The sequence below is a fragment of the Garra rufa genome, chromosome 5 (assembly GCF_049309525.1).
Source record: "Garra rufa chromosome 5, GarRuf1.0, whole genome shotgun sequence".
NCBI lineage: Eukaryota > Metazoa > Chordata > Actinopteri > Cypriniformes > Cyprinidae > Garra > Garra rufa.
This window is the reverse complement of record NC_133365.1, coordinates 46,146,649-46,174,004: the sequence shown is the minus strand read 5'-3', so window position 1 is coordinate 46,174,004 and position 27,356 is coordinate 46,146,649. Positions and strand designations below refer to the sequence as shown.

At 35.7% G+C, this 27,356-nt stretch overlaps 1 protein-coding gene across 1 annotated transcript in view; it reads left to right on the top strand.

Annotated features, from left to right (window-relative positions):
• srrm4 (serine/arginine repetitive matrix 4) overlaps positions 1-27,356 on the top strand; it is a 68,965-nt gene that overhangs the window by 14,759 nt on the left and 26,850 nt on the right. Inside the window, exon 2 of the mRNA XM_073841379.1 lies at positions 22,505-22,645. Within this exon, the coding sequence (XP_073697480.1) occupies positions 22,505-22,645 (141 nt within the window). The remainder of the gene's footprint in view (positions 1-22,504; positions 22,646-27,356) is intronic.

Below are 27,356 nucleotides of genomic sequence, written 5' to 3'. Positions count from 1 at the left end.
CTGCAGGGTCAGAAAACTCTTGGATTTCAACAAAAATATCTTAATTTGTGTTCCGAAGAAGAATGAAGGTCTTATAGGTTTGGAATGAAATGAATGTGAGCAGTGGCGGACTGGGACTAAAAAACAGCCCTGGACTTTGACTCAGCTCAGCCCACAACAACAGATGTGTGTGAAAGCTAATCAGCAGCAGACACGGGTCTCAAAATACTTAAATCTTAACCCTTATGCTTTATCTTCCAAATTATAGCATTATCTCTGATGTTGACTAAAAGATGTGTTAAAAGCATAGTGTGGAATACTCACAGAAATAAACAGCCCTCTTTTAATGTCTCTCTGCTGAAAAACTATGCAGATGAGGCGACTACCTAAAACATACAAAAACAAATGGTAGAAATGGCATGCAATCTTAAACTATATTTATTACTTACTAATCTCTTAATTAATTTGTGCAAAAAATACGGCTCTGCAAAAACTGTTCATCTAACCAACTCAAAAAATCTTGTTTCCAGCTAAAAAGTATTTTTGATCATGTTTTTGAGACTTATATACTAAGCAAGAGCAGAAGAGGTTATATTATTAATCTTATTTTGAGTATATTTGTCTTATTTTGAGAATTCTTAGCAAATTCTTATTTCATTGGCAGATTATTTCACTTAATTTAAGAAGCTTTCGACTAACCTAACCCTTAAAATTCTTGATTTTAGTCGAAAACTTCTTAAATTACGTGAAACAATCTACCAATTAAATGAGACAAATCACACTTGGTAAGAATTCTAAAAATAAGGCATATATACTCAATATAAGATTAATAAACTAACACCTTATACTCTTGCTTATATAAGTAACAAGGTTAAAAATACTTTTTTAGCAGGAAACAATTTTTTGACTTGATCAGATGGAGTTTTGCAGTGTGCACAAAAACGGTTTAATTACTTATTAAATATTTCTTCTGCCTTCATGTTAATGCAGCGGCATGTTTATATCGTGTTTTATAGCTAATCAACTGTAAAAACTGCAATAGTTTTATTTCATTGGGGTATAGATAAAAATGTAGCAACCTGAAATTACATTTGCTAAAGTCAGATAACCTAGGAAATAACCCTAATAATCCTCCTTTCATGCTTACTTGCACTTACTTGCAATGCACTTGTCTGGGGAACTTCCCCCTGTTCCTGCACCTGTCCCTCATCTCTATGTCCCTGTGCTGCTGCGGCCGCAGCCTCCTCCTTCACACCCTTTTCTTCCCTTTTTTTTTCCCTATTACCAACACCTGCAGTATCCATGGTCTTTCTCTCACCTGCACATGTAAACGGTTGAGTGACAAGCATTGACGAGTGAGCTTGCGCATCTATGGGCTTGTAGGCGCATTGTTGCCACCTATCGGTCTTGACATGGAACAACAGTAAATTATGAGCAAGAAAAAAAAAAAACTGTGACGGCTGCACAGAGGCCGACGGCCGTCCTGCTGCAGCGGCCGTTCTGGTATTCTCCCGAACGTCCAGACGGCCAGTCCGCCCCTGAATGTGAGTAATTAAGGACAATTTTCATTTTTGGGTGTATCTTTAATGATAATAACCCTGGTTGTGACGTAGATGCAAAATATGTAGAGCTTTTTTTATGAAGAAATTTGACTAAAAAACATTTAGACAACTACAAAAACTTAAGGTGTGGTCACATTTACGAACAATGTGTACACACATTGACAAAATCTACTCAATCCAATAGAAATCGGGGAAAAAAAGTAGATTTTGCTTCAAGTTGATCAGCTGTTCTTTTTAGATCTCAATGCTATTGAGGCATTTGGGCATGCAAAATATTGCTGAAATTTCACTAATGCTTGGAGCACAGTATGTTTTGCATTGCTATTGAAGCAAAGCAGCCTTCCATTTTTAAATAAAGTATTGTTACGAATGAAATTAAATCCCTATTCAAAGAGAAATAAATTAACCGTAACAAGTAAACAGGGATCCTCTTTAAAAGATCCCTGGGGTCCCCGCTCTCACTCCCCAAAACTTCACAACCACAAAACACAATTAGAATGCAAGAAAATACATTTATTAAATTAGAAATGGACAAAATCAGCATAAACGTCGGGAGGGGAAACGCCAAAAGAAAATACAATAAACAGAACTAACTACTAAATCGCAAACTAACCTAGAAAGTAGATTATAAATAAAAGAATACAAAAATCTTCCCTCCCTACTAACAAAAACAGGAGAAAACGAACAAAACAAACAGGCACCCACCTCCCAGCCGTAGTCCACTTAACAAGGATCAGGAAGTAAGGTGACAAACGCAACAGCTATCGAATACAACTCAGTTATACTTAATTCACTAAATAACAACAAATGTCTTGCATAGCGATCCTTTTACAAACACTCAACAGAATCGAAAGAATACATTAAAGACGAAAAGGGGGAACCAGGAGAGCGGGGGAGCCGCAGAATCCTTCATCTCAGCGGTTTAAATACTGCGGCCATCACACCAGTCGCCAATGAATCCGTCCTCGTGATTCACTCCACCTGTAAACAATTAGAGAAAGAAAAAGCACTACACCCAAGTTACACCGTATCCAAGCAACAACCTATGGCCACTCGTAACAGTATTCAATTATTTACATATACAATCATCATGCTGATTATGTTTAAATAATTCAATACTTTATTTTATAATGGAATGTGCCAGCTATACATCCAGCAACAGCTCAAAGTAGAACAGTGGTTAAACTTCTTTGTCTTTCTCTACAGGTAATGTTCTCATTTGTGGAGCATACAGCTACCAATAAAAAAATAAGCTGTATGTGTCTTGTGAGTTTGAGAGGCATTTATAGATGATACTGCATGCCTCTTAAGTATTCAGTAATGAGAAGACTATGCATTCATTAAATAGGAAAAGCACTGTAGGGTGCCTAAATTTCATTGAATATTAACAAAGAGCGCAGATTTACTTTTCAGTCTTAGAGTGGTTTAGGTGAGATTCCTCCAAGAAAGGTAATGAAGTGAAACTATGTTTCATCTGCCCTTGCTCTTATGAGGAACTGTAAATTTAAATAAAATACAGAAAGTCTGTCTTTCCTTCACACACACACACACACACACACACACACACACACACACACACAAAAACAATCTATATTTTATTCGGTTTCATTATTTCGTAAAGAGTGCTGTGTGAAGTACGTTGGATGCTCGTAAAAAAAGTACGCTTTGTGAATTATTCAGTGAGCTGTTTTGCATAGCAAAGGCCGGCAGAGAGGAGGGGGCTGTGGAGTCGGGTGAATCTCGAGTTGAGGAATGACACAGTGTTGCTTCCTCCTCTCAGCTTCTCATCACGTTAATTACCGTATCTGGCTCTCGTCGGGGACCTCTCGAATCACAGCCGCACGCGGACAATTTGTCAGTGGAAAGAAAAGGATATTTGTCTTTGTTATTCAGAAAGGGATTGATGTGATTAAAGCTATGAATTACTATGGCAATCAGTAAATAACTTTTAGGAGAATATTAATCTGTTTTAGTCACATAACATTACTACTCATCTGTGACTATCAGCATCCTGAACAGTTACATTTTTCGCTGTTCTTCAGAAATATCATTCAGGTCCCACAGACTAAATTTTCAGCATTTTTGTGTATTTGAACCTTTTCCAACATTGACTGTATGATTTTGAGATCCACTTTTCACACTGAGGGACTCATATATAACTATTACAGAAAGTTCAAACACTCACTGATGCTTCAGAAGGAAACACGATGCATTAAGAGCCAGGGGGACATTTTGTCCTTTTTTTCCCTAAATATCATATATATATATATATATATATATATATATATATATATATATATATATATATATATATATATATATATGCATGTTACTTGCATGTTTTCCAGGTCTTAATGCATCATGTTTCCTTCTGAAGCATGTGAAATGCTGAAAAAAACAAAGAATTTGTGGCACCTGTAGGCAGTTTAGCTGTTCAGGACAAACAAGGTACTCATGAACAACTATCACTAAACTAAAGAAAAACAACCTGTGGTTCATTCAGGTAACAAAACAGCATTAATAATTAAGTGTAGTTAAACTTTTGAATGGGGTCATTTTTATAAATTCACTATTATTTTCTCTTGTGGACTATATGTAAATGTAATAGTGTGTAATATCTTATTCAGGTCAGTAATAAATAAAAAATAACATGCATTTTGTATGATCTTTATTAATTTGGTAAAATAATTAACATTTTGCAGATTCTGCAAGGTGTATGTAAGGTTTTGAACTGTAAGTGATAGCAATATCCTTTCTCTTGAGATTAAACTTAATTTGAATTACTTTACTCATTGTAAATATCACATACCTGTAGCTATGCAGGATGAACTCAGATATAATAGAGTCAATTACTTCACCTCAAGATGGACACATCTGTCTGTTTTTCTCTTAATTATTCATGCCAACATAATCAGGAGTCTTACATAAACAGTATGGGTGCTGCAGGGTTTGCTCTGTTTATTTCTGCTACTGTACTCCCAAGGCTATAACAAAATGAACCTTCCCACTCACAAATGGTGTATTGTTGATAGCCTGGAATAATTAGGGCTGCTCTGGTGGGGTTTGGTTTAACGACGCAGGCTCTATCCTCCACAAATGACATCCTCCTCAGAGAGAGGGACTCAGTCAGGACTGAAATAATCAATGATTTGTGGTTTCCATTTTGAGTCTCAGTGTGAAGCTGCTTAGTCCTGCTCCACTGCACAGTACGTTAGCTGTTCGGTTCGTCGCTGTTACAGTCATCCTTCCTCTCTGTCTATGAGATGTCACCGCACATTCACTTTGCATACTTATGGATTATCTATACAAGAAGCAAATAGATAACTTTAACTTACAGACTGGTGCACAGTCATAAAGACACAGCAAAAATTCACAGCAAAACATTAATAATAAATAAGACTGCAGTTGCAAACAACTTCAGTCTTTTATAATTTGGCTACAATGGTTTATATAGAAAATCGATTGAAGAAGATTTTTTGTTTGTTACTAAATACAGCTAGCAGTTTAGACAGAAATCAATCCTAAGCAATCTTAAATACCAAAAAATGGTTTTGTTGAGATAACTCTACAGGTTTTTAAAACTTTTGCCACTGAACCAACTTTTTAAATGGCTGTTTTGAGTAATGACAAATTATAAATTCTCTCTTTCAGCATTCATTTTCTGAATTTGTGATCTGTGTCTGGAATTTCTGCCAGTGCCACATAAGGAGGGAGTTTGCAAGGTCCATTGCTTGTGAATCTATTTTTAGCCATGTGTAATTTAAAGATAATAAGCTCTATTTGCATTTGCCAGCTCTATCTGACAGCACAGACTGTACAGCTTTCTCTGTTTGCCTCCTTGCTTACCTCAGATATGCTAACTAACTTTCTTTAATTTGGACTCTTCTTTCAGTGATTTTTAAAAATGATTTCATTTAATAGTTTTGTCTTTCTTTTGCTTTAAGCAATCCTTTTTAAAATGTTCATACATTAAGAAATGAATAGGAATTTATTATTAGCATATTTTAAATGCATTATATATTATTAAACTGTTAGTTCACCCAAAAATGAAAATTCTGTCATTAATTACTCACCCTCATGTCGTTCCAAACCTGATCTTCGTTTGTCTTCAGAAGACATATTAAGATATTTTTGATGAAATTCAAGAGCTTTCTGATCTTCTTTAGACAGCCACGAAACTATCGTGTTCAAGGCTCAGAAAATTAGTAAGGGCATTGTTAAAATAGTCCATGTGACATCAGTGAATACTTTTTGTGCTTTTTATTTCTTCTCTTCTGTGTCAGTTTCTGCTGTGCATTCATGAAAGGACCACGACCCATGCATATGGTACTTTTGGCGAAGTCTAATGCGTCAAAGACTGACACGGAAGAGCTCATTGCTGTTTATGCAGGGTCTGAAAGCGCTCGGAATTCATGAAAAATGTCTTAATTTGTGTTCCAAGATGAATGAAGGTCTTACAGAATTAGAGTGACATGAGGGTGGGTAATTTAAAAAGTATATTAATATTTGTTTTTCAGTTTTGTGGGGTTTGAACACCATGAACTTTAATTTAAACTTTTTTACATGAAAACTACTTCACTTGACTTCATAGAATGTAATACATTCTCAGTGGAAAAAGCAATTAGCTTGAATTTGTATTTGCTTATTTGCTCATCTCCTTAGCCATCTAGAATCAGCACGCTTGAAATTAATTGGCCTCCTTCGTATAGACTTCCTGCTAAGTTCCTGTCCTTCTCCTTATCATGGCTTCCCAAATCAAAAGAACTACAAATGATAAGTTTCTCATCTCAAGCCAAGCCATCTGTCTTCTTTTGTGTATAAAATCGTGCCCATGGGTTTGGACTGGCCCTCTCATCTTTTCAATCAAATTCCCCGGCCCGCTGCTTCTGAGTGGCAACTGGCCCACATCTAAGCCTGGCGCTCAATGGAGTTTCTCTGTGGTAAGAAGCTAAATCTGTTGCAGTGAACCATGCCTGATGTGTTAATGGTGGATCCTTTGCTCTCTCTGAAATGCCACACTCCAATCAGCAACCCCAGCTGACTCTTGTTCTTTCGTCCTCCACGCATCCCTTTCACTGTAATTAGCTACAGTGTGCCCACTGATTGGACCCCTTATTCTCTTTGTCTGTTAGCTGTGTACTGAGAGCCGTCTTTTCTTTCCCCAGGAGGCAGACAGGAAGTGTCATAGAGATTGGGCTTATCACAGAAAGCTAAAAAAGGATCGTATTGCCTTGTTTTCTTAAATTTGATTTCGCAGAGTAATTTACTGACTAGCTGATGGGCCTTGTGAGTCATTGTGATCTAATACGCGTTCTTTGGTTGTTAACAAACGATAACATATCTGTTCTTGATGAGGGTGAGATTAGCATTGTTAATTATGACCTTAAGAGAGGCATTACAGTTCTCTCAGTGAGTGCACTCCAGCACTGCTGGTTTTCTTTAACTGGTAAATCTCTCAAATATAGATATAAATTTACAAAACTTAATTTTTTACTCAGAATTATCTGAATAACTCCCAGTTGTGACTTATATAGTAAGAATTGTGAGAAATAAACTCACTTTTTTTCTCTGACTTTATAACACGCAATTGCAAGTTATCAAGTCAGATTTGTGAGGTATAAAATTGCAATTCTGAGTTATAAAGTCCCCTCAAAACTGGACTTTATAACTCGCAATTGTGAGTTTATTTCTCAGAAAAGAAGTCAGAATTGCAGGATACAAACAAGAATTTGCAAGAATACTTTTTTTTGCATACTTATAGATCATCTATACAAGAAGAGACTGGTGCACCATCAAAAAAGATGCAGCAAAATATCAGCAAAACTCATTTAATAAAAAAAATCTTGCACTTGCAAACAACTTGAGTCTCTTTTAAAATTTGGCTACAGTGGTTTATATAGAAATTGATTGGGCAAGGTTTGCGAGTTTATATCTCAGAAAAAAGTCAGAATTGCATGAAAAATTGAATTGCAGGATACAAACAAGCATTTGCAAGAAAAAAAGTCAGACACAATTCTGGCTCAAGTCTGGCAAGTTCCGGCTCTGGCTAAAGTCGCAAATTTTACTTTTTCTCGCAATTGTGAGTTTATATCACGCAATTCTGAGAAAAAAAAGCCACAATTGTGAGTTTATAACTTGCAATTGTGATTTTATTTCACACAATTCGGACTTTATAACTCGTAATTCTGAGTTTATATCTTTCAATTCTGACTTTATAACTCGTAATTTTTGGAATCGTAACCTTTTGGAATCATCTTTTTTATTTTTTACTCAGTGGCAGAAATGGGGTTCCAAAGATTCATTCTCAGCCATTATATTATTTTAGAAGTAACCTAGAACAAAAAGCTTTGCTTAAAAATCTATTTTTATTAGCCTCTTTATTTTCATCCTGAAGACAGTTGATGAGTTTTTTTAGGCGACTGATTTAGAATATATGTGTATATAAATATGTAATTTTTTCCTTATGGTTTTTGAATTATAACCACATGATTTTTTAACAGGTTTTGTGAGATTCACTCCTAGCCATCATATCTCAAAACAAAGCTAGAACATATTGCTTTGCTTATGGCAATTTTCTAAAAAAATCTTTTAATAGTGTCTTTATTTTCATCCTGGAGATGAACTCTGTGTCCTACACTGCGTTCTCCTCTTTCTGTCTCCCAGCAATCATGAAAGCTTTTTGATACAAGTTAATGAAATGAAATAAATTGGCTTGTAATGCATGGGAGGCTGTAAAGGTAATGGAATTTGAAGAGTGTCAGTGGGAATGGGGAAATGGGGCGGAGATTGGTTGAGGTTTGTGTCCCGAGGGCTGTGAAACATGGCAGCAGTGATATAGAGCAAAGCCAAAGGTATCCAAACAATAAGGTGCTCATTTATACAACCTTTGTCAGACCTTGCATCAATTAAAAAAAATCTTGATATCATTTTATATATCATATCATATAATATAAAATCACTACGGTGTTGCATGACTGTTATGCAAGATTAGGCAATATCAGTAACAGATGTGAACACTACCTATCTTTGTATTGTTTGGCTCTCTCTCTTGGCTTTTCCTAACACCATATTTCTATTCTGAGAGTGTTGTAATATTTTCGATTGCAGTGTTTGATGGAGATATCAAGTGCAGAACGTGTGCCTTCTAATCTGCCAGGATGAGATTGAGAGGTTGGTCAGAGACAAACAGAAACTCTCCCAGCAGACTCCACACATTCCAAAAGCTCCTGAGGCATTACTGAGCCTTTAAAATAGAGTTATGTTTAACATGGAGAGGGAGAGAAAGATAGAGAGTAAGAGGAAAAGAGAGAGAGAGAGTCAAACTGTTTCCAGTTAGGGATGATGAGGGTTCTGCTAATGCTACCTCCTGGGAAGTGATTTAAGTGATTTTGGTGTGAATAAAATGGAAATGTTAGACAATAATTATATAAATAATATTCTTTTAAAATATCTTTTTCACTTTTTTAAAGGGTTATTTCAACCCAAAATGAAAATTTTGTCATTAATAACTTACCCCCATGTCGTTCCAAACCTGTAAAAGATACACATTGGTCAATTTTGAGATTTGTGGATATTTGTCTTCAACAACATGTCTTCTTTTAGACTTGTGGTGAAAAAAAGTCCGACATACACATTTAGGTCTTTATTTTACTGCACTTTGTCTGTTTGCGTCTGTAGATTTCTCATAAATTCAACAAAAGTTGGCGTTCTAAATCAACATGCTGCTCCGCGATCTCTGCCTGTACCCAGTCATCACGTACACTGCTGGAAAGCTCTCTCTCTTCTGTACAATGCTGTCGGATCCAAATATGGTTATTTCCTTTTTATCAGCAACCAATCGTGAAAGTTAATTGTGAAAGATAATTTCTGACAACGTGATTCGTTCAGAATCGTCACATGGTATGCTTTGACGCTTCATTGTTTGGTTTAGCTTTCCGCAGTATCTTTTGAGTGAATGAATGAAAATGACTTCACGTCAATCATCGAAAAGAGTACAGCAGTTGTCACTTGCAAGGGGGAAAAGGAAAATTAGTGATGGATTTCCCAGTGAAATGCCCTCGGGAAGCGCATCTGAACGTAAGCTGTCGATGGGAAACCAGGGTGGTTTAGATATAAGCCAATCTATAAATAAAGTGCACTCTACACAACTGTATTTGTGGTTCTCTGTGGTTAGTTGAAGGTCTTATTTGGCAATGTTGTTTTATTCAGTTGTCATTGTTCATGGTCTACATTGTTATAAACAATTACTTGGCCAGTTGTTTTGCTTGTTAGCAATGTTTTCATATAAAAATGTGTGGAATTTTTACAACATAAATCTTTAAAGCCCATTTTCTCAAAATGACTTTTCTCTCATACTCCAAGTCCGAAATCTCCACTTCAGTAGCACCTATATACACCAAACTTTCCAGTCTTGTACCTAGTTATATTATGAAGACAATTACAGAGGGATTTGTAAATATATTATTCCTAGCCTGATTTATATAACATTTTATTCCAAAAAACATGGCGAAAATACATTTTTTAAGGCTATTGACAGTATATTCTGATTTACAGATATCTGCTAGTTAAAATTTTTACCCTATTCACCTGTAGTGTCTCGCCTTAAGGGGTTAAAGCTTTTTTTTCATTCTACTGCAGTTAAGGAAAGAGCAAAGAATGCATGTTAGCTCTGTAATTTCTGCTTTATCTATTGTATATTGTTTATCATTCTTGCGTTCCCACAGAGAATTATGAAAAATGTAGTTTGCTGTTAGCTGTATACAAATTAAACTGTACCATTGACATTTAGAACTTAATGATAAATACAACTCAATTTTTGTTATGATTTAAGTGTCAAAAAAATCCCCAGGGTTCAAAGAAAATCCCACTGGTAATTATTGAAGAACATCACCTCTACCCTTTTCTTATAAATATAATCATTCTGACATGACTTGAAGGCAGCAGCATTTTAGAACTAATTGCATGGTGGAGACGAAGAATATGTAAATGAGAACAAAAATCACAGGACTCTCATTTCGCCCCGATCATGTTTGATGACCTCAGATCAGCCTCTCAGTTAAGGACATACAGATAAAAGAGTCCAATCAGGCAAGAGAAAATATGAAAAACTGTGAAGGCACGCTCTGCATGCACCCGTTAAGTCATTAACATATGCTTCAACGTGTTTCATCCACCATTGCACTGGGTGAAGTCGGAGTGGCAAGCTGTTGATTGCTCATTGTGAACAGTGCCCTTTTTCTCACAATGCATCTCCACAGAATAATTGTTAGGCTGTGGTATAGAGACTTTGGCCTGAGTCAATGTGCGTGTGTGTGAACATCTGGAGTTTGCCTGGCGTTATTTCCACGGCCTGGGGCAAAAGTCTTCCAGAGCATGAATGTGCGACAGAGAGAGAGAGTGAAAGAGAGGGGTAATTTGTTTTGTTTGAGCAGAGGGGATGGTGGGGAGTGAAGAGTGCTTAAATTGATTGATTGGTAGCTCGTAGAGTAGTGGACCGGCCCATAATTACTCTTTGTGCCTGGTGTGATAAGGAAATTAATCAAACCATTATGTTGCTCCGTTTTATCATCAGGTAGCAATAATTGAATAAACTAACTTCACTTGTCTTCGGAATGACTTTCCTCACTACGTGTGTCGACTATATTTTGCACGGAAGGTTAGAAGTTTTGCATTGCATCTGTTGATAGGGAAAGGGTTTTCCTGTTGTTTATTATATAAACAAGAAAATGATTCTGGAAATAGGGAAATATTAAATAGGGAAAGGGTTTTCCTGTTGTTTATTATATAAACAAGAAAATGATTCTGGAAATAGGGAAATATTAAATAGGGAAAGGGTTTTCCTGTTGTTTATTATATAAACAAGAAAATGATTCTGAAATTATTCCTTTTTATCATTCCATCTGCCTACCCTTCTGTTCACCGTCATACCTGTCTATAACTCCGCATCTGTTCTACAGAAGCATTGCGTCAGACTCTAATGCAAACTGTGTAAAATACCCTCCGGTTGAAGGAAGAAATCCAGTGAGATTTTAAAAGATTCACATGCGCAGCGAGGTTGTAACTTTCTGTTGTTATGTCGTTCGTGCATACCTCCCGCTGAGCAGAACAAATGCGGGAAAGATGGGAGGGCCGGAATAAGCTGCTAAATCAGTCTGATTGTTCTTAAATCCTTCATGTCCACTTGTATCACTCAGCAGAGCCTTCATGCAGAGTTGGAAATAGGGCAGCCAATTCTCTATTGGGCTCAGCTGTTTGTGGATTTTCTTTTCGCTGGCGACCCCCCCACTCGCTTTCCTTTTCCCCTTCACTCTAAAAGTGTCTCTACAAATCAATTACCTTCCCTAGCTCGTTTGGGATTTAGCGAGGACATTGTCTGTGGCAGATAATGAGGTCTGGTGCTGTGATTTTCTTTCTCCCATGATGCCACACAGGTTATTTTCTCAGTGGAGGCAGCAGGCCTCATGTTGCAGAAATTTAAGCTGGTGTTATTGTCTTCCCATTTTATCAAATAAGAAGCGACAGCTCAGCCTTACACTGAGTAGATGTTACGTCAAATCAAGGCCTGACAAAAGAATTACAAAAAATACAGAACTTTGATGCAGTACTTGGACTTGTGATATGATGGCTAGTGATATGTTCATACACATTCATGTTTAATTGCATATGACGGTGGATTCTGTTTTTGGACATGTTTGTTGGCCTGCATCAACAGCTGAAGGCATGAATGTACAATTATTTTTTCTTTAGTGTATGCAGTGCTTTCAGTATATATACAGTGTCTCATGTTTAAAGAGGTCATGACATGAGAAATCAAATTTGCCTTGATCTTTTAGCATAAAAGAGGTTGTTTTACCATTAAAACATTTACCATTAAAATGTTTCAAGAATAAAGTCGAAATGTTTAGAGAATAAAGTCGAAATTTTTAGAGAATATTGTCGAAATTATGACAATAAAGTCGAAATGTTTTAAGAATAAAGTTGAAATTATGAGAATAAAGTTTAAATGTTTAGAGAATAAAGTCAAAATGTTTTAAGAATAAAGTCGAAATTATGAGAATAAAATCAAAATGTTTTAAGAATAAAGTCGAAATGTTTCGAGAATAAAGTCGAAATGTTTCGAGAATAAAGTCGAAATGTTTAGAGAATAAAGTCAAAATGTTTAGAGAATAAAGTCTAAATTTTTTAAAAATAAAGTCGAAATGTTTTGAGAATAAAGTCGAAATGTTTAGAGAATAAAGTCAAAATGTTTAGAGAATAAAGACAAAATGTTTTAAGAATAAAGTATAAATGTTTCGAGAATAAAGTCAAAATTATTAAAATAAAGTCAAAATGTTTAGAGAATGAAGACAAAATGTTTAGAGAATAAAGTCAAAATGTTTCGAGAATAAAGTCAAAATTATTAAAATAAAGTCGAAATGTTTCAAGAATAAAGTCGAAAGGTTTAGAGAATAAAGTCGAAATTTTTAGAGAATAAAGTCGAAATTATGACAATAAAGTCGAAATATTTCGAGAATAAAGTCGAAATGTTTCGAGAATGAAGTCGAAATGTTTCGAGAATGAAGTCGAAATGTTTTAAGAATAAAGTCGAAATTATGAGAATAAAGTCGAAATTATGAGAATAAAGTTTAAATGTTTAGAGAATAAAGTCAAAATGTTTCGAGAATAAAGTCGAAATGTTTAGAGAATAAAGTCGAAATGTTTAGAGAATAAAGTCTAAATTTTTTAAAAATAAAGTCGAAATGTTTTGAGAATAAAGTTGAAATGTTTAGAGAATAAAGTCAAAATGTTTAGAGAATAAAGACTAAATGTTTAGGCTAGAATATATTCTCAAAATATTATAACTTTAATCTTGTAATTGCTACAAATTAATTCTCATCATTTGTTTTCTGTTGAGTGTTTCATAACTTCCATAATCAGCATTGTGTTGCTTTGCATTGTTCCTGTCTTGGTAGAGGTTAGATGCAGCAAGTTCACTTGTCTTTAGAGCTTTATATGAGTGGTGCACACCACTTGTCTGAAATACTTATTAAGCTAGGTTGTTTTTCTTGAAACTGTGTGAATAATTCTCATAAAGGGTCGTGAACATACCTGCAAAGTGTCTATGTGTTGTGAAATGTGCATACGAAATTTCAATTTTGATTGTGATGTTAATTTGACCTGCAAATGTCACGGTTAAAAGCATAGTTGAATATTGGTGAATTCAGTTTGGTGAATTCAGTTTGACGCAGAGCATAATGACATCCAGAATTGTAACAAGTATTAAAAATGTACTATATAAAATGTGCTTTACTTTCTGGTCATTCATCAGATGACATTTCATGCAGAGGATCTTCTAATTTCTGGGAATTTCAAATGATTAATATCAAGTCTTGATTCTGATAGACATGTCCATTTGCCTAAACAAGTTTAATTGCCAAGTCTTGCCTAAGCACACCCGTCATTAGTATCAATATCATGATGAAAAGAGGTTGCCTTTTACCCCGAATGTTACACAAACAATATAATCACTTTCCATTTTGATAGATGGAGCTCTGGAGTCAGTTAATCGGTATCCACCCTTAATTAACATGCTCAATCATGTCTCTCTCTCAAACTGATCTGCCGCCCGCCTTTTTCATGATAGCGATTATCAGTTGTTTGGCTGTGGATATGACAGGCCTAATAGAACTGGATAGCCTCAGTGAACTGCAGGATGGACCGGGGACTCGTATATCAGATGTGTCCGCGGTGGGAGGATGGTGCCTTGTTTTATGTCTGTTGTCCTTTTGCAGACCCAGAGCCCAGGGAGCAGTATGTAGGGCTTTTAGTACTAAAGGCAGAACATAGCTCTGATTTTAGAGGGGTGCTGTTTATTTATTTTTAGATCATTTCAAAGCTAAAAGAATATTTAGTGTGAAAATGATCTAAAAGTTGAGCTCCAAATTTAAACATTCATCTGCATCTGTATCTATGTGAATTTATTTTTTGTTTCTCATCTAGTCTCTGACAGGTCTTCTTGTTGAATGTTAATGCCACTAATTAGTCTGAGTGTTAAAGCATATAATTATGGGTCATATGTTAGTGTGCATGAAACATCTCATACTTGTTCATATCTGGCTGCCATGGTAACTAGCGGCATTCTCAAATAACACTTCTTCCCCTGACGAATTGTAACGGTTATGAGTGTCCTTAGGATTTAAGAGCAATATAATGAAAAGTGAAACAATAAGCAGTTTGTTCAGAACTCGACAGGTAATTTGAATTACATTCATTCACAGATACATAAACTGAGAGTGCATTCAGGCAAGTTAGGTTATGACAAGAAGGGTTAGGTCTATGTATAATAAAATGTCTTCATTATTTATTGTTTTGCTGTCATCTCATGATGCTTTTCTAAATCTCATTGCATAAACATTCTAATTGGAGCTATATGCTGAAGGACAGCAGTGTATTTTCTGAGTGCTAATTAAAGCTGAAGTGTGTCGTTTCAGTCCCAGTAGTGTCACCCAACGAAATTTCAGAAATAATGACTGCATTCCAAACAGATTTCTATTGGGTGGCCGCACAGATCCTGTTCTAAAGCTTTATAGGGCCACTCAAACAAAATTAAACAGCGTTTGATAGTGCCACAGTGTTTATGCTTTTCAGGAAATTTCCCAAAGGGACACATAAAGGTGTTTTAAAGTCAATTTAGAAAACAGTCGGATTCAAGTGTTTACATGCTTGATTTTTCCTGTTGATCGGATTATTTAAGGTCTTTCAACCCCATCGAAATATCACTCCGATCAATTGACATGTTTACTTGAAGGCTTTTCAGTCTGATTGAGCCATCAATCCGATTATAAACTGCTTCTTGTAAACGTAACGAGTGCATGCAAACATACCTGTTGTAAAATCTGTAGAAGCTTTTAGGTTTGATTGAGGCATTGATTACTATCCTTGTGACGGCTGACTTTAAATCACCAAAGAAGAATGTGTGTGTGTGTGTGTGTGTTATATTAAGATGACTAAGAATTGCTTGTTTTGAGCCTGATCTCATGATGAAACAGTACCTGTGGGAACGTTTTTTGCACGATGCAAAATACTGCCATGTATGTTTCGTGACATATTTGATTTGAAATGTCCACTGGGTGTGGCTTAAAAGAGTGTTTTTTTCCCCAGAACAGATGAACGTACATAGGGTACATTTTATGTGACGTTGGTTTTGTATGTCACCGCAGTTCTGACTTGAAATGTCCATTGAGTGGCGCTGTAACTCTAAAGTCCATAGCACACTGAGTACGAAATTTTCGTCCGAAATTTTTGCATGTTAAAAAATAAATACGACCTCACGTTATGTCAGTCAAGTTTACACACTGCCTACGAAACTTTTGTCTATCATAAAGAATTTTGCATATGAAAATTTCGGATTCAGTGTGCAATTACCTTTAGTCTCTGTGTTGTTTTAAAATAACGTACCATCTGCCCTACACCTAAACCTTCTCAATAGTATGAACAAAAGTGAAAGTGACGTAAAAATGCAATCGCAAGCATTCCATTTTAGTTAATTTATAGATCTGTCATCTTTCAGCACTTTTATTGCGAGTCATATTTTTCATGGGATTCGGACCCAAGGATTCCACGTTGTTATTCCAAATTCTGTGCTAGCTGAGTTGCTAAACAAGTTTGTTACATCCAGAAAGGGAAATATCTGGTGTATGAATACGTTAAATGCTCACTGTTTTACCGCCTCTAGTGTTCATTTCAGTTGAAAACTGCAGTGATATGTACTTATTGGTACACTGTAATAAACAATTTGTTGAATCAACTTAAAATAATTCGTTACTTGGCTGCCTTATAATTTTAAGTTCAGTCAACTCAAAAAAGTTTAGTCAACTTAAAATGTTAAGTTGTACTAAGTGACAACTTAGATATTTGAGCTGATTCAACTTAAAATTTTAGGACAGACAGGTAACTTACCCAGCTTTTAAGTTTAACAAACCAATTTTTTGTTTAAGTCAACTTAAATATCTAAGTTGTCTCTTAGCACAACTTAACATTTCAAATTGACTAAACTTATTTGAGCTGACTGAACTTAAAATTTTAAGGCAGCAGGGTAACAAATTATTTTAAGTTTACTCAACATATTGTTTTTTTTTTTTTTTTTTTTTTACAGTGTATGTAACTGATGTGGTCACTTGTTTTTGTCTACCTCTGGATGTGGTTTTCATGTGGTGGCCCCTGTGTCCACCTGTATTTGGTGCTGACCACTTGTAATCAGATCACAAAAAACACATCTTAATAGCATGTGGAAACAGACGTGTTTGTTTGGGCGTCTGTGTATGTGTTTGTGCATGTGTGTGTGTTCATGTCTTCGAACTTCTGAAGCAGCCCTCTGTATTCTGTCATCTTTGCAGAGATGTGACATTTCTCCAACCCACCTTTTGGTGTGTTTGTGTGCGTCCTGAGCCATCTGCCTTCTCTTTCTGGATCACGCTCCCTTCTCAGTCTTCCCATTCCACCTCCTGCTTTTCTCTCCCATCACACTGGTATCAGTGTCATATGACAGTGGCAGTGAGAAGACCCAAGCTTGGAGCCATGACTCATTCACAACAACAGAAACCCATCAACACAACCTGGAGAGCTGCCATTAGACTGCCAGCGAGACCCACATTACAGCACAAACAACACACCATGGACAGGACATGGCCTTACATCTTCAACACTTTATAGTCCCTGGTTGCCAGTTAAAATTGTCTTGTCCCTTACCTGTTTATTAAAGGGATAGTTCACTTCCAGAACTAAAATTTACAAAATAATTGACTCACCCCCTTATCATCCAAGATGTTCATGTCTTTCTTTCTTCAGTCGTAAAGAAATTATGTTTTTTGAGGAAAACATTTCAGGATTTCTTTCCATATAGTGGACTTCTTTGGTGCTCCCGAGTTTGAACTTCCAAAATGCAATTTAAATGCAGCTTCAAAGGGCTCTAAACAATCCTAGCTGAGAAAGAATGAATCAATCAGATATTTTCTAAAAAAAAAATTTGACAATTTATATACTTTTTAACCTTAAATGCTTGTTTTGACTATGTATTTTGGTTCATGACAGTTAGGGTAGGTCGAAAAAATCCCATATCATTTTATTCTCCAACTTCAAAATTGTCCTACGTGTTTTATCTTTTTTTGTAAAGCGCGTTTGATCTTCTTTGCACGTTCACTTTGTAAACACTGGTTGGTACTTCTGCAGCAATGTTGGGCAATTTTGAAGTTGGAGGAGAAAATGAGATGGCAGTTTTTCGACATACCCTAACTGTCTTAAACTGGAATACACAGAGTCGACACAGAGCTATACCAGACAAGCATTTGAGGTCAAAAAGTATGTAAATTGAATCATTTTTGGGGGGGAAATAACCGATCTTTCGCTAGATAACACCCTTCTTCCATGGCTGGGATTGTTTAGAGCCCTTTGAAGCTGTTTAAACTTGGGGACACCATAAAAGTCCACTATATGAAGAGAAATTGTGAAATGTTTTCCTCAAAAAACATAATTTCTTTACGACTGAAGAAAGAAAGACATGAACATCTTGGATGACAAGGGGGTGAATAAATAGTCTGTAAATGTTTATTCTGGAAGTGAACTTCTCCTTTAATTACTGACTCTCATCGTTCATCATTCCAAACTCGTAAGACCTTCATTCAACTTCGGAACACAAATTAAGATACTCCAAATTAAGAGTCTTCAATATGGCTCTATGGTGATGCAGAGGAGAAGAATTGTTGAATAAAGTCATTATTTGTGTTTTTTTTGTGCACACAAAAATTATTCTCATAGCTTTTGAAAATTACGGTTGAACCACTGATGTCACATGGACTATTTTGTCAATGTTTTTGGTACCTTTCTGGACCTTGAACGTGGAAGGACCCTTGCTGTTTATGGAGGGTCAGAATGCTCTAGGATTTCATTAAATTTTTTTAATTTGTGTTCTGAAGATGAACAAAGGTCTTACTGGTTTGGAACAACAAACCAGTTAATAATTAATGACACAATTTTCATTTTTGGGTGAACTAACCCCTTAATATGAACAATGTTTATATACCCAAAGTTGTATTTATTGGTGGTGAATCCTAAGGTAAACGTTAGGGACATACTTTAGTGTTAGAAAAATGAAACTGCTAAAACTAAATAATTGAAAACTGAATCAGTATTGACGTGTGTATATATTCCACATGCCCATCTATCTTTGAAAGTAGTCAGCAGCGTTAAACAGTTTTTGCTTGATGTGGCAAATTAGTTTAGAACTCTATATTTTTCTTTTGTTTTGTTTTAAACTTCAAACTGTATTTCATCCCACACTGTTTGTGCTACAAACATGATTAATACTGCAAATTGTCCAGCTTAAGTAATGTTGTATCAATAATATAAACACTTAATATAAATAAATATAAATGCTTGGCAGACTCTATTTTTACTGGGACCACAAAGCAACTAGCCAGAACACCATAGTAACCTGCATAGCAACACATTTCAGATGAAAATGTATGAAAACATATTCCCTAATGATTAGCAATTTTAGTTATTTTTGTAATCAAGCTAAACCAAAGAAGTCTCCATTCCATGACTGCTAACAAACAGAAAATGTCTACAGTAAATGCTCAAATCTGCAGCTTATTATTTGCTAGAAAGCTTTTCCCTGCTGTGAACTTTGAATAGTTCCATTTAGACCCTTCAAATGGTCTGTACTTTCCAGAGTAATGGATTACAAGCACTCAAGACAGCTTTGAAAGTTAGCAAGCCCAAACTGATGCAAGCAGGCGTGTGTATGCGCGTGTTTGAGACAGATATAAACAGCGCGCCATAAATCTGACTCCCTGTGGAGAAGTTCTTCTATAAATTCTGAAGCCGATCAGAGAAAAGTCATTCAGTGAGGGGGAAATCAATTTCATTTAAAGCTCTCATCAGCAGGCCTCTCTAGCTGACGGCCAGTAAGAAAGAGTCTGGGTTTAAAGAAGTCCGTGGAAAATGAAGAGAAATATTCTATTACAGCGGAAGGCTGTGATATTACCACAGTTACTGCTTGTTAAGCTAGACTTGGTTGTGTTGCTGTATCCCAGGTTTATTTTTTCAGATTCACAAAACAAAACATCCAAACGTTCCAAACTCAAAAGACTTTTGTCATATTTTTGATGAAATCCAAGAGCTTTTAGACCCTGCATAGACAGAAACACAACTACCACGTTCAAGGCCCAGAAAGGTAGTAAGGGCATTGGTAAAATAGTTCATGTGACATCTGTGGTTCAACCTTAATTTTAAGAAGGTACGAGAATACTTTATGTGCGCAAAAAAATCAGAAACAATGCCTTCATTCAACAATTTTGTCTCGTTATTTTATTTTATTTTTTTAAGATTAATTTAAAATCACATATTTTTCCTTGTCCGCCAGTAACTTGTGACCTCTCTCAGACATGCACTTTGATGTTTGGGTCATTCAGCTGCCCTCACACCTACATGTTTTCACTGTTTCACAGTCTGTAATCCTCTCCCTATTATACCCAGCAGGCCGGTGTATTTTCCAATCACGTACTGGCACATTGGAGGGCCGTGTAGGGCTGCGGTGCCGGAAGGTTGACATTAATAATGTGATTGTGCTTTGCCCTCTCTTATCCAGAGGTGGCAGAGGGCAGGCCTCCTCCTGCTGCTGAGAGAGAGAGGCAATCAGCATTTAATCTGCAAGACTGATTAACTTCTCATTACAATCAGACACACACACACACCATGCAGGCACTCAGACACACAAATTCATGTACAAATGTACGAGGCCACACGCAACACACACTACTCTCACACTCCAGAGGTGGATCTGTAATTATGCCACGGAGATCAAGTCAGGCCTACTCACCCAGCTCTAGCAATCAGTTTTATTTATGCATTTATTTTCAAACTGTTTGTAAGGAACATGGCAATTACAGGAAAAGAATGGCTCAAGTGTCATGTCACGGTCTTTGCTGAATCACCTGGGTCTATCTTTGCTCAAGTGCTGCTTCAATCGGACACGTTTTGATTGTGAATACAACAGAGCGTTAAACAGCAATTTTACTGTTAACAAATTAGTTTGTATTTGTATCCATACAGGGCACTTGATACTTACGATAAGCCACAAGTTGTATGTCTGAAAAGTTACATTTTTGAGGTTGTCAGTACATTGATATTGTGAATTATTAAAATTGAAGTCAAAAGTTTATACACTTTGCTGCTAAATGTTAATTATTTTACCAAAATAAGAGGGATCATACAAAATGCATGTTATTTTTATTTAGTACCGACCTGAATAAGATATTTCACATAAAAGATGTTTACATATAGTCCACAAGAGAAAATAATAGTTGAATTTATTAAAATGACCCAGTTCAAAAGTTTACATAAACTTGATTCTTAATACTGTGTTGTTACCTTAATGATCCACATCTGTGTTTTTTTGTTTGTTTGTTTGTTTAGTGATTGTCAGTCCTGAACAGTTAAACTGCCCACTTCTGTTCTTCAGAAAAATCCTTCGGGTCCCACAAATTACTTTGTTTTTTCAGCATTTTTGTGTAATTGATCCCTTTCCAACAATGACTGTATGATTTTGAGATCCATCTTTTCACACTGAGGACAACTGAGGGACTTTATTGCAGAAGGTTTAAACGCTCACTGATGCTTCAGAAGGAAACACAATGCATTAAGAGCTAGGGGGGTGAACACTTTTGGAATTTGAAGATCAGGGTAAATTTTACTTATCTTGACATCAGAGAAACATGAAAGTATCTTCTGTAGCTTCTGAAGGGCAGTACTAAATGAAAAAATATATATTTAGGCAAAAAAAGAAAAATGTACACATCTTCATTCTGTTCAAAAGTTTACACTCCCTGGCTCTTAATGCCTAGTTTTTTTTCCTTCTGGAGAATCTGTGAGCGTTTGAATCTTCTGTAATAATTGCATATGAGTCCCAAAATTGGAATAAATAAAAGTTGGAATAAATTCAAGTACACTGCTGGATAACCAAAGAATTTGTGGGACCTGAAGGATTTTACTGAAGAACAGCGGACAGTTTAACTGTTGAGGACAAACAAAGGACTTATGAACAACTATCACTATGGATCATTCAAGTAACAACACAGTAGCAAGAATCAAGTGTACTGTATGTAAACTATTGAATGGGGTAATTTTTATAAGTTCAACTATTATTTTCTCTTGTTTAAACGTAAAATATGTAAACGTCTTTCATGTAAATATCTTATTGAGATTAGAAAATAACATGTATTCTGTACGATCCCTCCTATTTTGGTATAATTATTAAGATTTTGCAGATTCTGCAAGGTGTATGTAAACTTTTCACCTCAATTGTATATGTCAGTGTCTATAAAATGAGCAAAAATATGTACATTTTAAATAAAATACCTATGAAGACAAAAGAGATCAGCCTAGTTGGGTGCAATCAGTGAATTCTTATATAGCATGAAAGATATATTTTGGCAATGACTTCAGTGTGAAATTTTTCCTTTTAATTTTAGATCATGAAGGATACATATATCATTCTTTTTACTTCCTTCCACTGACAGGAAGACGAGCACATGTGAGTCTTGAGTTTCCAAACCATGCGCCTTACAACCTTGGGATACGAATAATTTCAGAAATGTCAGTTCAACTGAGGCGTGTAAATAAAGGCTTCTCTGTTGACACCTCATTTGAATGCTGAGCAGATGACCTCTGCATTTATGAAGGTCTAGGAGAGAAACATGAAAATGCTCAATGTTTCTCAGCAGAGAGCCGAACCCAACCACCTTCCTCAAACATGATGGCATTTGCAAGCTGAATAACAAAATATCCGGCTTTTTTCATGTCTTCAGAACAATGCATTTCATTTTCATTATTGAACTATAATAAAGTTCATTGCTCAACTGCTCAAACTTTGTCTGGACTTAGTATTTATATGATGCTTAAGATGCTTTCTTATTCTGTTCTTCCAGATTGGAGACAGCAGTTAGCCTAGCACCTAAAGGCGATGAGGAGAAAGCGAAAACGAAAGATGCGGTTGCAAAAACCCATGAGAAAAATGGACACATAAAACGCAGAGGACGTAAACGCCACAGCCACCGCCGAGCTCGCAGGTATGTATCTGCTAAAGCTCTGCTTCATACATCTTCATCAAAGATGTTTTAGTGCTTAGGAGTAAACCATTCAATATAAAGTATTCATCTGCTGTTCTAGAAAAGAAACCATTTGTAGACTCTCTGAAGGTAAAATAGCTGTTTTCCACCACCTTTGAAGTGCTTGAAAACAGCATGTGCTGTTGAAAGTGTACAATTCAGCCACAGAACCTTTGTATAGATAAATCTATTCAAATGTGAATTTTATTTTTGACCCCAGAGAAGATCAAACACATAAAAATATGAAGCACCGAATCCACTTCTAAGCCGCATCGTCACTCTATAAGCATGAATTAGAAACCCCAAACTTTAAAGAGAGGCAGGCGCAAACACTCTTATCTCCTTGCCACAGTGTAAACATTCAGGTGTTGCTGGAATTTTTAACACGGATGTCTTTTATGGGTCCTCTTCCTTCCCATCTACTAAAATTCAGACTCCAGCTGGTGAAAGAAATTGATTCAGCATTGGATTCTTAACGCTGTAATTCCACTGATACCTTCAAAGTGTTCGTGATAACGCACTGCATCAGTATGTAAAACAGGGAGGACGCCAGCTCAAGTGTTATCTTAAACATGCTAATCTCTAGGTGAGTTCATGCTCTGTTTTCTGCCGGAGAACAGCAGATGCAAAGGCATGTTTTGGAGGGTTGAGATTTTATAATCAAGCACACATCAGCAGCTAAACAATGCAGGATCAAAGAATGATCAAGTCAGATCAAGCTAAACCTCCGAAATCCATCACTAAAACTGTAGAATCCTATATCCTGTACGTACAGTTGATTTGACATGCTATCTTATCCAAATAAAAGAAACATCTCAAATGTGGAAAGTCTCATTGTATAGTGTCAATTTCAGTCGCAGTGAAGTGACATTTAAATAGAAGCCCTCTGTCCTTCTGGGAAGACCCTTCTGTTTAAAGTCTTTTATTAGTCTTGACAGCATTTTCGCATTGCAGGTTTGACATCCTTTGGAGTATGTCAGTAGTCAAAAGCTCTCTGTGTGATCGTTTGCTTGCACAGTTTTCCTTTCAGAACTTTTGCAACAAGTTTAAGCCTATGTATTTGGGCTTTGAGAATAGGTCTTTCCAAAGCAGAAAGGTGATGTAAACATGACTGAAGCCCTCAGTGAAATGTCAGTTATCAATGTTGACAGCCTTTTAACTCTCTAACCTTGTCTATTCTCCTGAGTGTGTCAGTGTTCAGTCTAACTCACAAGACGACCCTTTCCGCGCTGTTCTTTCTGACAGCTGAAGTGATGGTGGCCATTAGGGGTGTGTTCGTTACCTGTGCGCATTCAAGGTCAACTGAAACTGACAGAAAGACTTTAAAAGCTGAAGAGCAAACCAGCAAGCTGAATAAAAGGCAGAACTAGAAAAGGCTCTGTGAAATTCACATTGGTCAATGGATGCAGCAAAACTTCTGTTTTACATCTAACTAGTTTGAGCTGATATCAAACTTTCACTACCTGGTCTCATGACGAAAATGTACCTCTGAGAACTTAAATGTAAAATGTCCATCGGATGGCACTAAAAGAGTGTTAGTTTTGTTCCCTGGAACAGATGAACGAACATATAGTATGTTTTATGTGACGTTGGTTTTGTACAGTATGTGTCACCACAGTTCTGACTTGAAATGTCTGTTGAATGACGCTATAAGTCTAAAGCTCTGTGACATTTTAAAATAGTATACCATCCACACTACACCTATACCTACGCGATAGTATGAACTAAAGCGAATGTGATGTAAAAACTCCATCTCAAGCATGCTGTTTAAGCTTGTTTTTCGATCTGTCGTCTTTCAGCTCTTTCATCGTGAGTCGTGTTTATCACGGGATTCCGCATCTTAAGTCTAATTCCGTGCTGGATGAGCTACCAAGCAAGCTTGTTACATTTGGAAAGCGAAACATATAGAGCTGTAATCATAAATGTGTATTAAACAATTACAAGTGCACACTGTTTTACCGCCTCTAGTGTTCATTTCTGTTGGAAACTGCAGTGATATGTACTTATTGGTATGTATTTTGCATCTTGCGAAAAGGTTCCCAAAGATACGTTTTCGTCATGAGACCAGGTAGAGATTATAATTGCCCAAAAAAAATTACGGTAATTCAGGGTTTCCGCGGGGTCTTAAAAAGTCTTAAAAAGTCTAAAATTTAAAAATCTAAATTTTAGGCCTTAAAAAGTCTTAAATTCGCTGTTCTAGGTCTTAAATAATTTTACACAGGTCTTATTTTTCCGATGTCCATGTAACGCTACCTCTAAAGCTCATTTAAATTCTCTTTTTGTTGTTTCCGTGGTGTTGTAGTTCTTTATTTCACTATTCCAAATATAATTAGCGGTATTTAAACTACAAATGAGACCAGCATGCAATAGCCAATCAGCTTTCTGTTATTGTCGCGAGTCTCTCTCGGATTGTACCGCAGAAGTAAAATGGATTTAACTTTTTAGCTATGGGGAAGTGCAAGTTTAGTGATACTTAGCCAAGCCCTATATTCAGTTTTTTTCAAGCTAAGGCCAGTTGCTAACAACTAGATTTTTTTCTCCCTCTGTGGAAGTTACTGCTTCTTCAGAATCGCAGTAGCAGAATACAGGTCAAACTACCTTTTTCTGTATATAATGTTCTCAATAATAATAAGAAATATAGGTCGAGCTAGCTGACCACCAGCCTTCGAAATACTTTTAAAATGTTATTTTTTTTTACTTGCCCGACCGAACAAACCGCCTGATTAAAACTGAAGTGACAAAAACAACTAGTGAAGGATCCAAAGGCAAGAAAGATTCATATTTTTTTAATACATTCAACGTAAACAGAAATTGATAATGGATAGTGTATTTCTGGTCTATTAGTGACATACTTTAAAACAAATGAATGAAACAGCACTCTAAAGAAACACACTGAGGTAAAAATTTCAAATGTATAGTTTATTTATAACATGATATAGTTCAGTAATATACCAAGTGAGCTTTTTGCTAAAAATTCTCACAATTACAAATGTTACATTAATTTTAGCTCAATAAAAAAGTAGTTAGTCAAGTAGTTACTTACATATTAGACAATATGCAACATTAGCAGAAGCATTCTCCTAGCAACGTTCTGCTATGATTCAGCGTTTTGATCGAATCAGTTGAAATAACTCGCTCATGAAGTGACTTACCGCCACCTGCTGGTAATTTAGTGTATTTAAAAGTATGCCTCCACACCCAACATTTCTAATGTATATATTTATAAATCAATAAATGTATTTAAAACATTAATCTCACTTTTAATTTTGCAGTGTAAATTATGTAATCTCACTGCTAACAGCCATTTAGAATTTATTGATAAATTCATAAAATAAATTTCAAAGGCATACATTTCAAAAGTAAAAAAAAGGGCCTTTATAAAGGTAAATCAAATATGCATATTTAAGATGTAAAAGCTAATAGAGCACTGATGAAAATATTGCTTCAGAATTTTTTTTTTTACATCAGATATTTCTAGTGGTACTTTTATGGAGATATTTTGTGTGGAATAGTATCTGCTGATATGAAAAGTTCACTGTATATCGTAGTAATAAATTTAATTTATGACAGCCATGAAATTGCGTTTACTTTTTACATTAAACACGTTAAATATTACATATATGCATGTAATATAATATCTATTTCCATTACAGGTTTCGGTCTTAAATTTCATATAAGGTGGTATTAAAAAGGTCTTAAAAAGTCTTAAATTTCACTTGTTCATATCTGCAGAAACCCTGTAATTATATTTTTCCAATATCTATAGAAATTTGGGGGAAAAAAGAATGCAAATGCTAAATCGGTCAAATTCGTCTTTAAATTTATTTTGTGTTTTCTCTTTTTTTGGCCAATGAAATTAACTTTTTCAGGTGTGGGTGGATTGTCTCAATTTTGTTGGCCAACAACATGATTTTGTGGAGCAGTAACTACACGCAGCCTTGTTTTTTTTTTTTTTTTTTTTTGACAGGTGACAATTCTGCCACCTACTATGCTGGAGAGTCAACCGGATAGTTATTGGTGCTAGATTAGATCAACCCTGGACCACAAAACTACTTCAAATTGAGATTTAAATAGCATCTGTAAGAATAAGTAAGCTTTCCATTGATGTATAGTTTTGTTAGGATGGGACAATATTTGGCCAGAGATACAGCTATTTGAAAATCAGGAATCTGAGGGTGCAAAAAATCTAAATATTGAGAAAATCTCCTTTAAAGTTGTCCAAATGAAGTTCTTAGCAATGCACAGTACAAATCAAAAATTAAGTTTTGATATATTTACAGTTTGAAACTTACAAAATATCTTCATGGAACGTTATCTTTACATAATATCCTAATGATTTTTTGCATAACAGTAAAAAAATCGATAATTTTGACCCATACAATGTATTTTTGGCTATTGCTACAATGATACTGGACTGTTTTAGTGGTCCAGGGTCACATATTATCATATGTGTGGTATTTACACAATATCAGTATTTAATTTTTTTAAATAACATCAATACTATCAATACTGATGTATTGAGAGACCCCTAATTATAACTGATCTGAGACACACCATAAGCTGACAGCAGTCCTTATGAGAACATTTTTGTAATTAACTAAGGATTTTAGATGAGTTTTTTTAATCTTTATTTAAATCAAACCCAACTGGGACAATAATCAAACTTTATAAG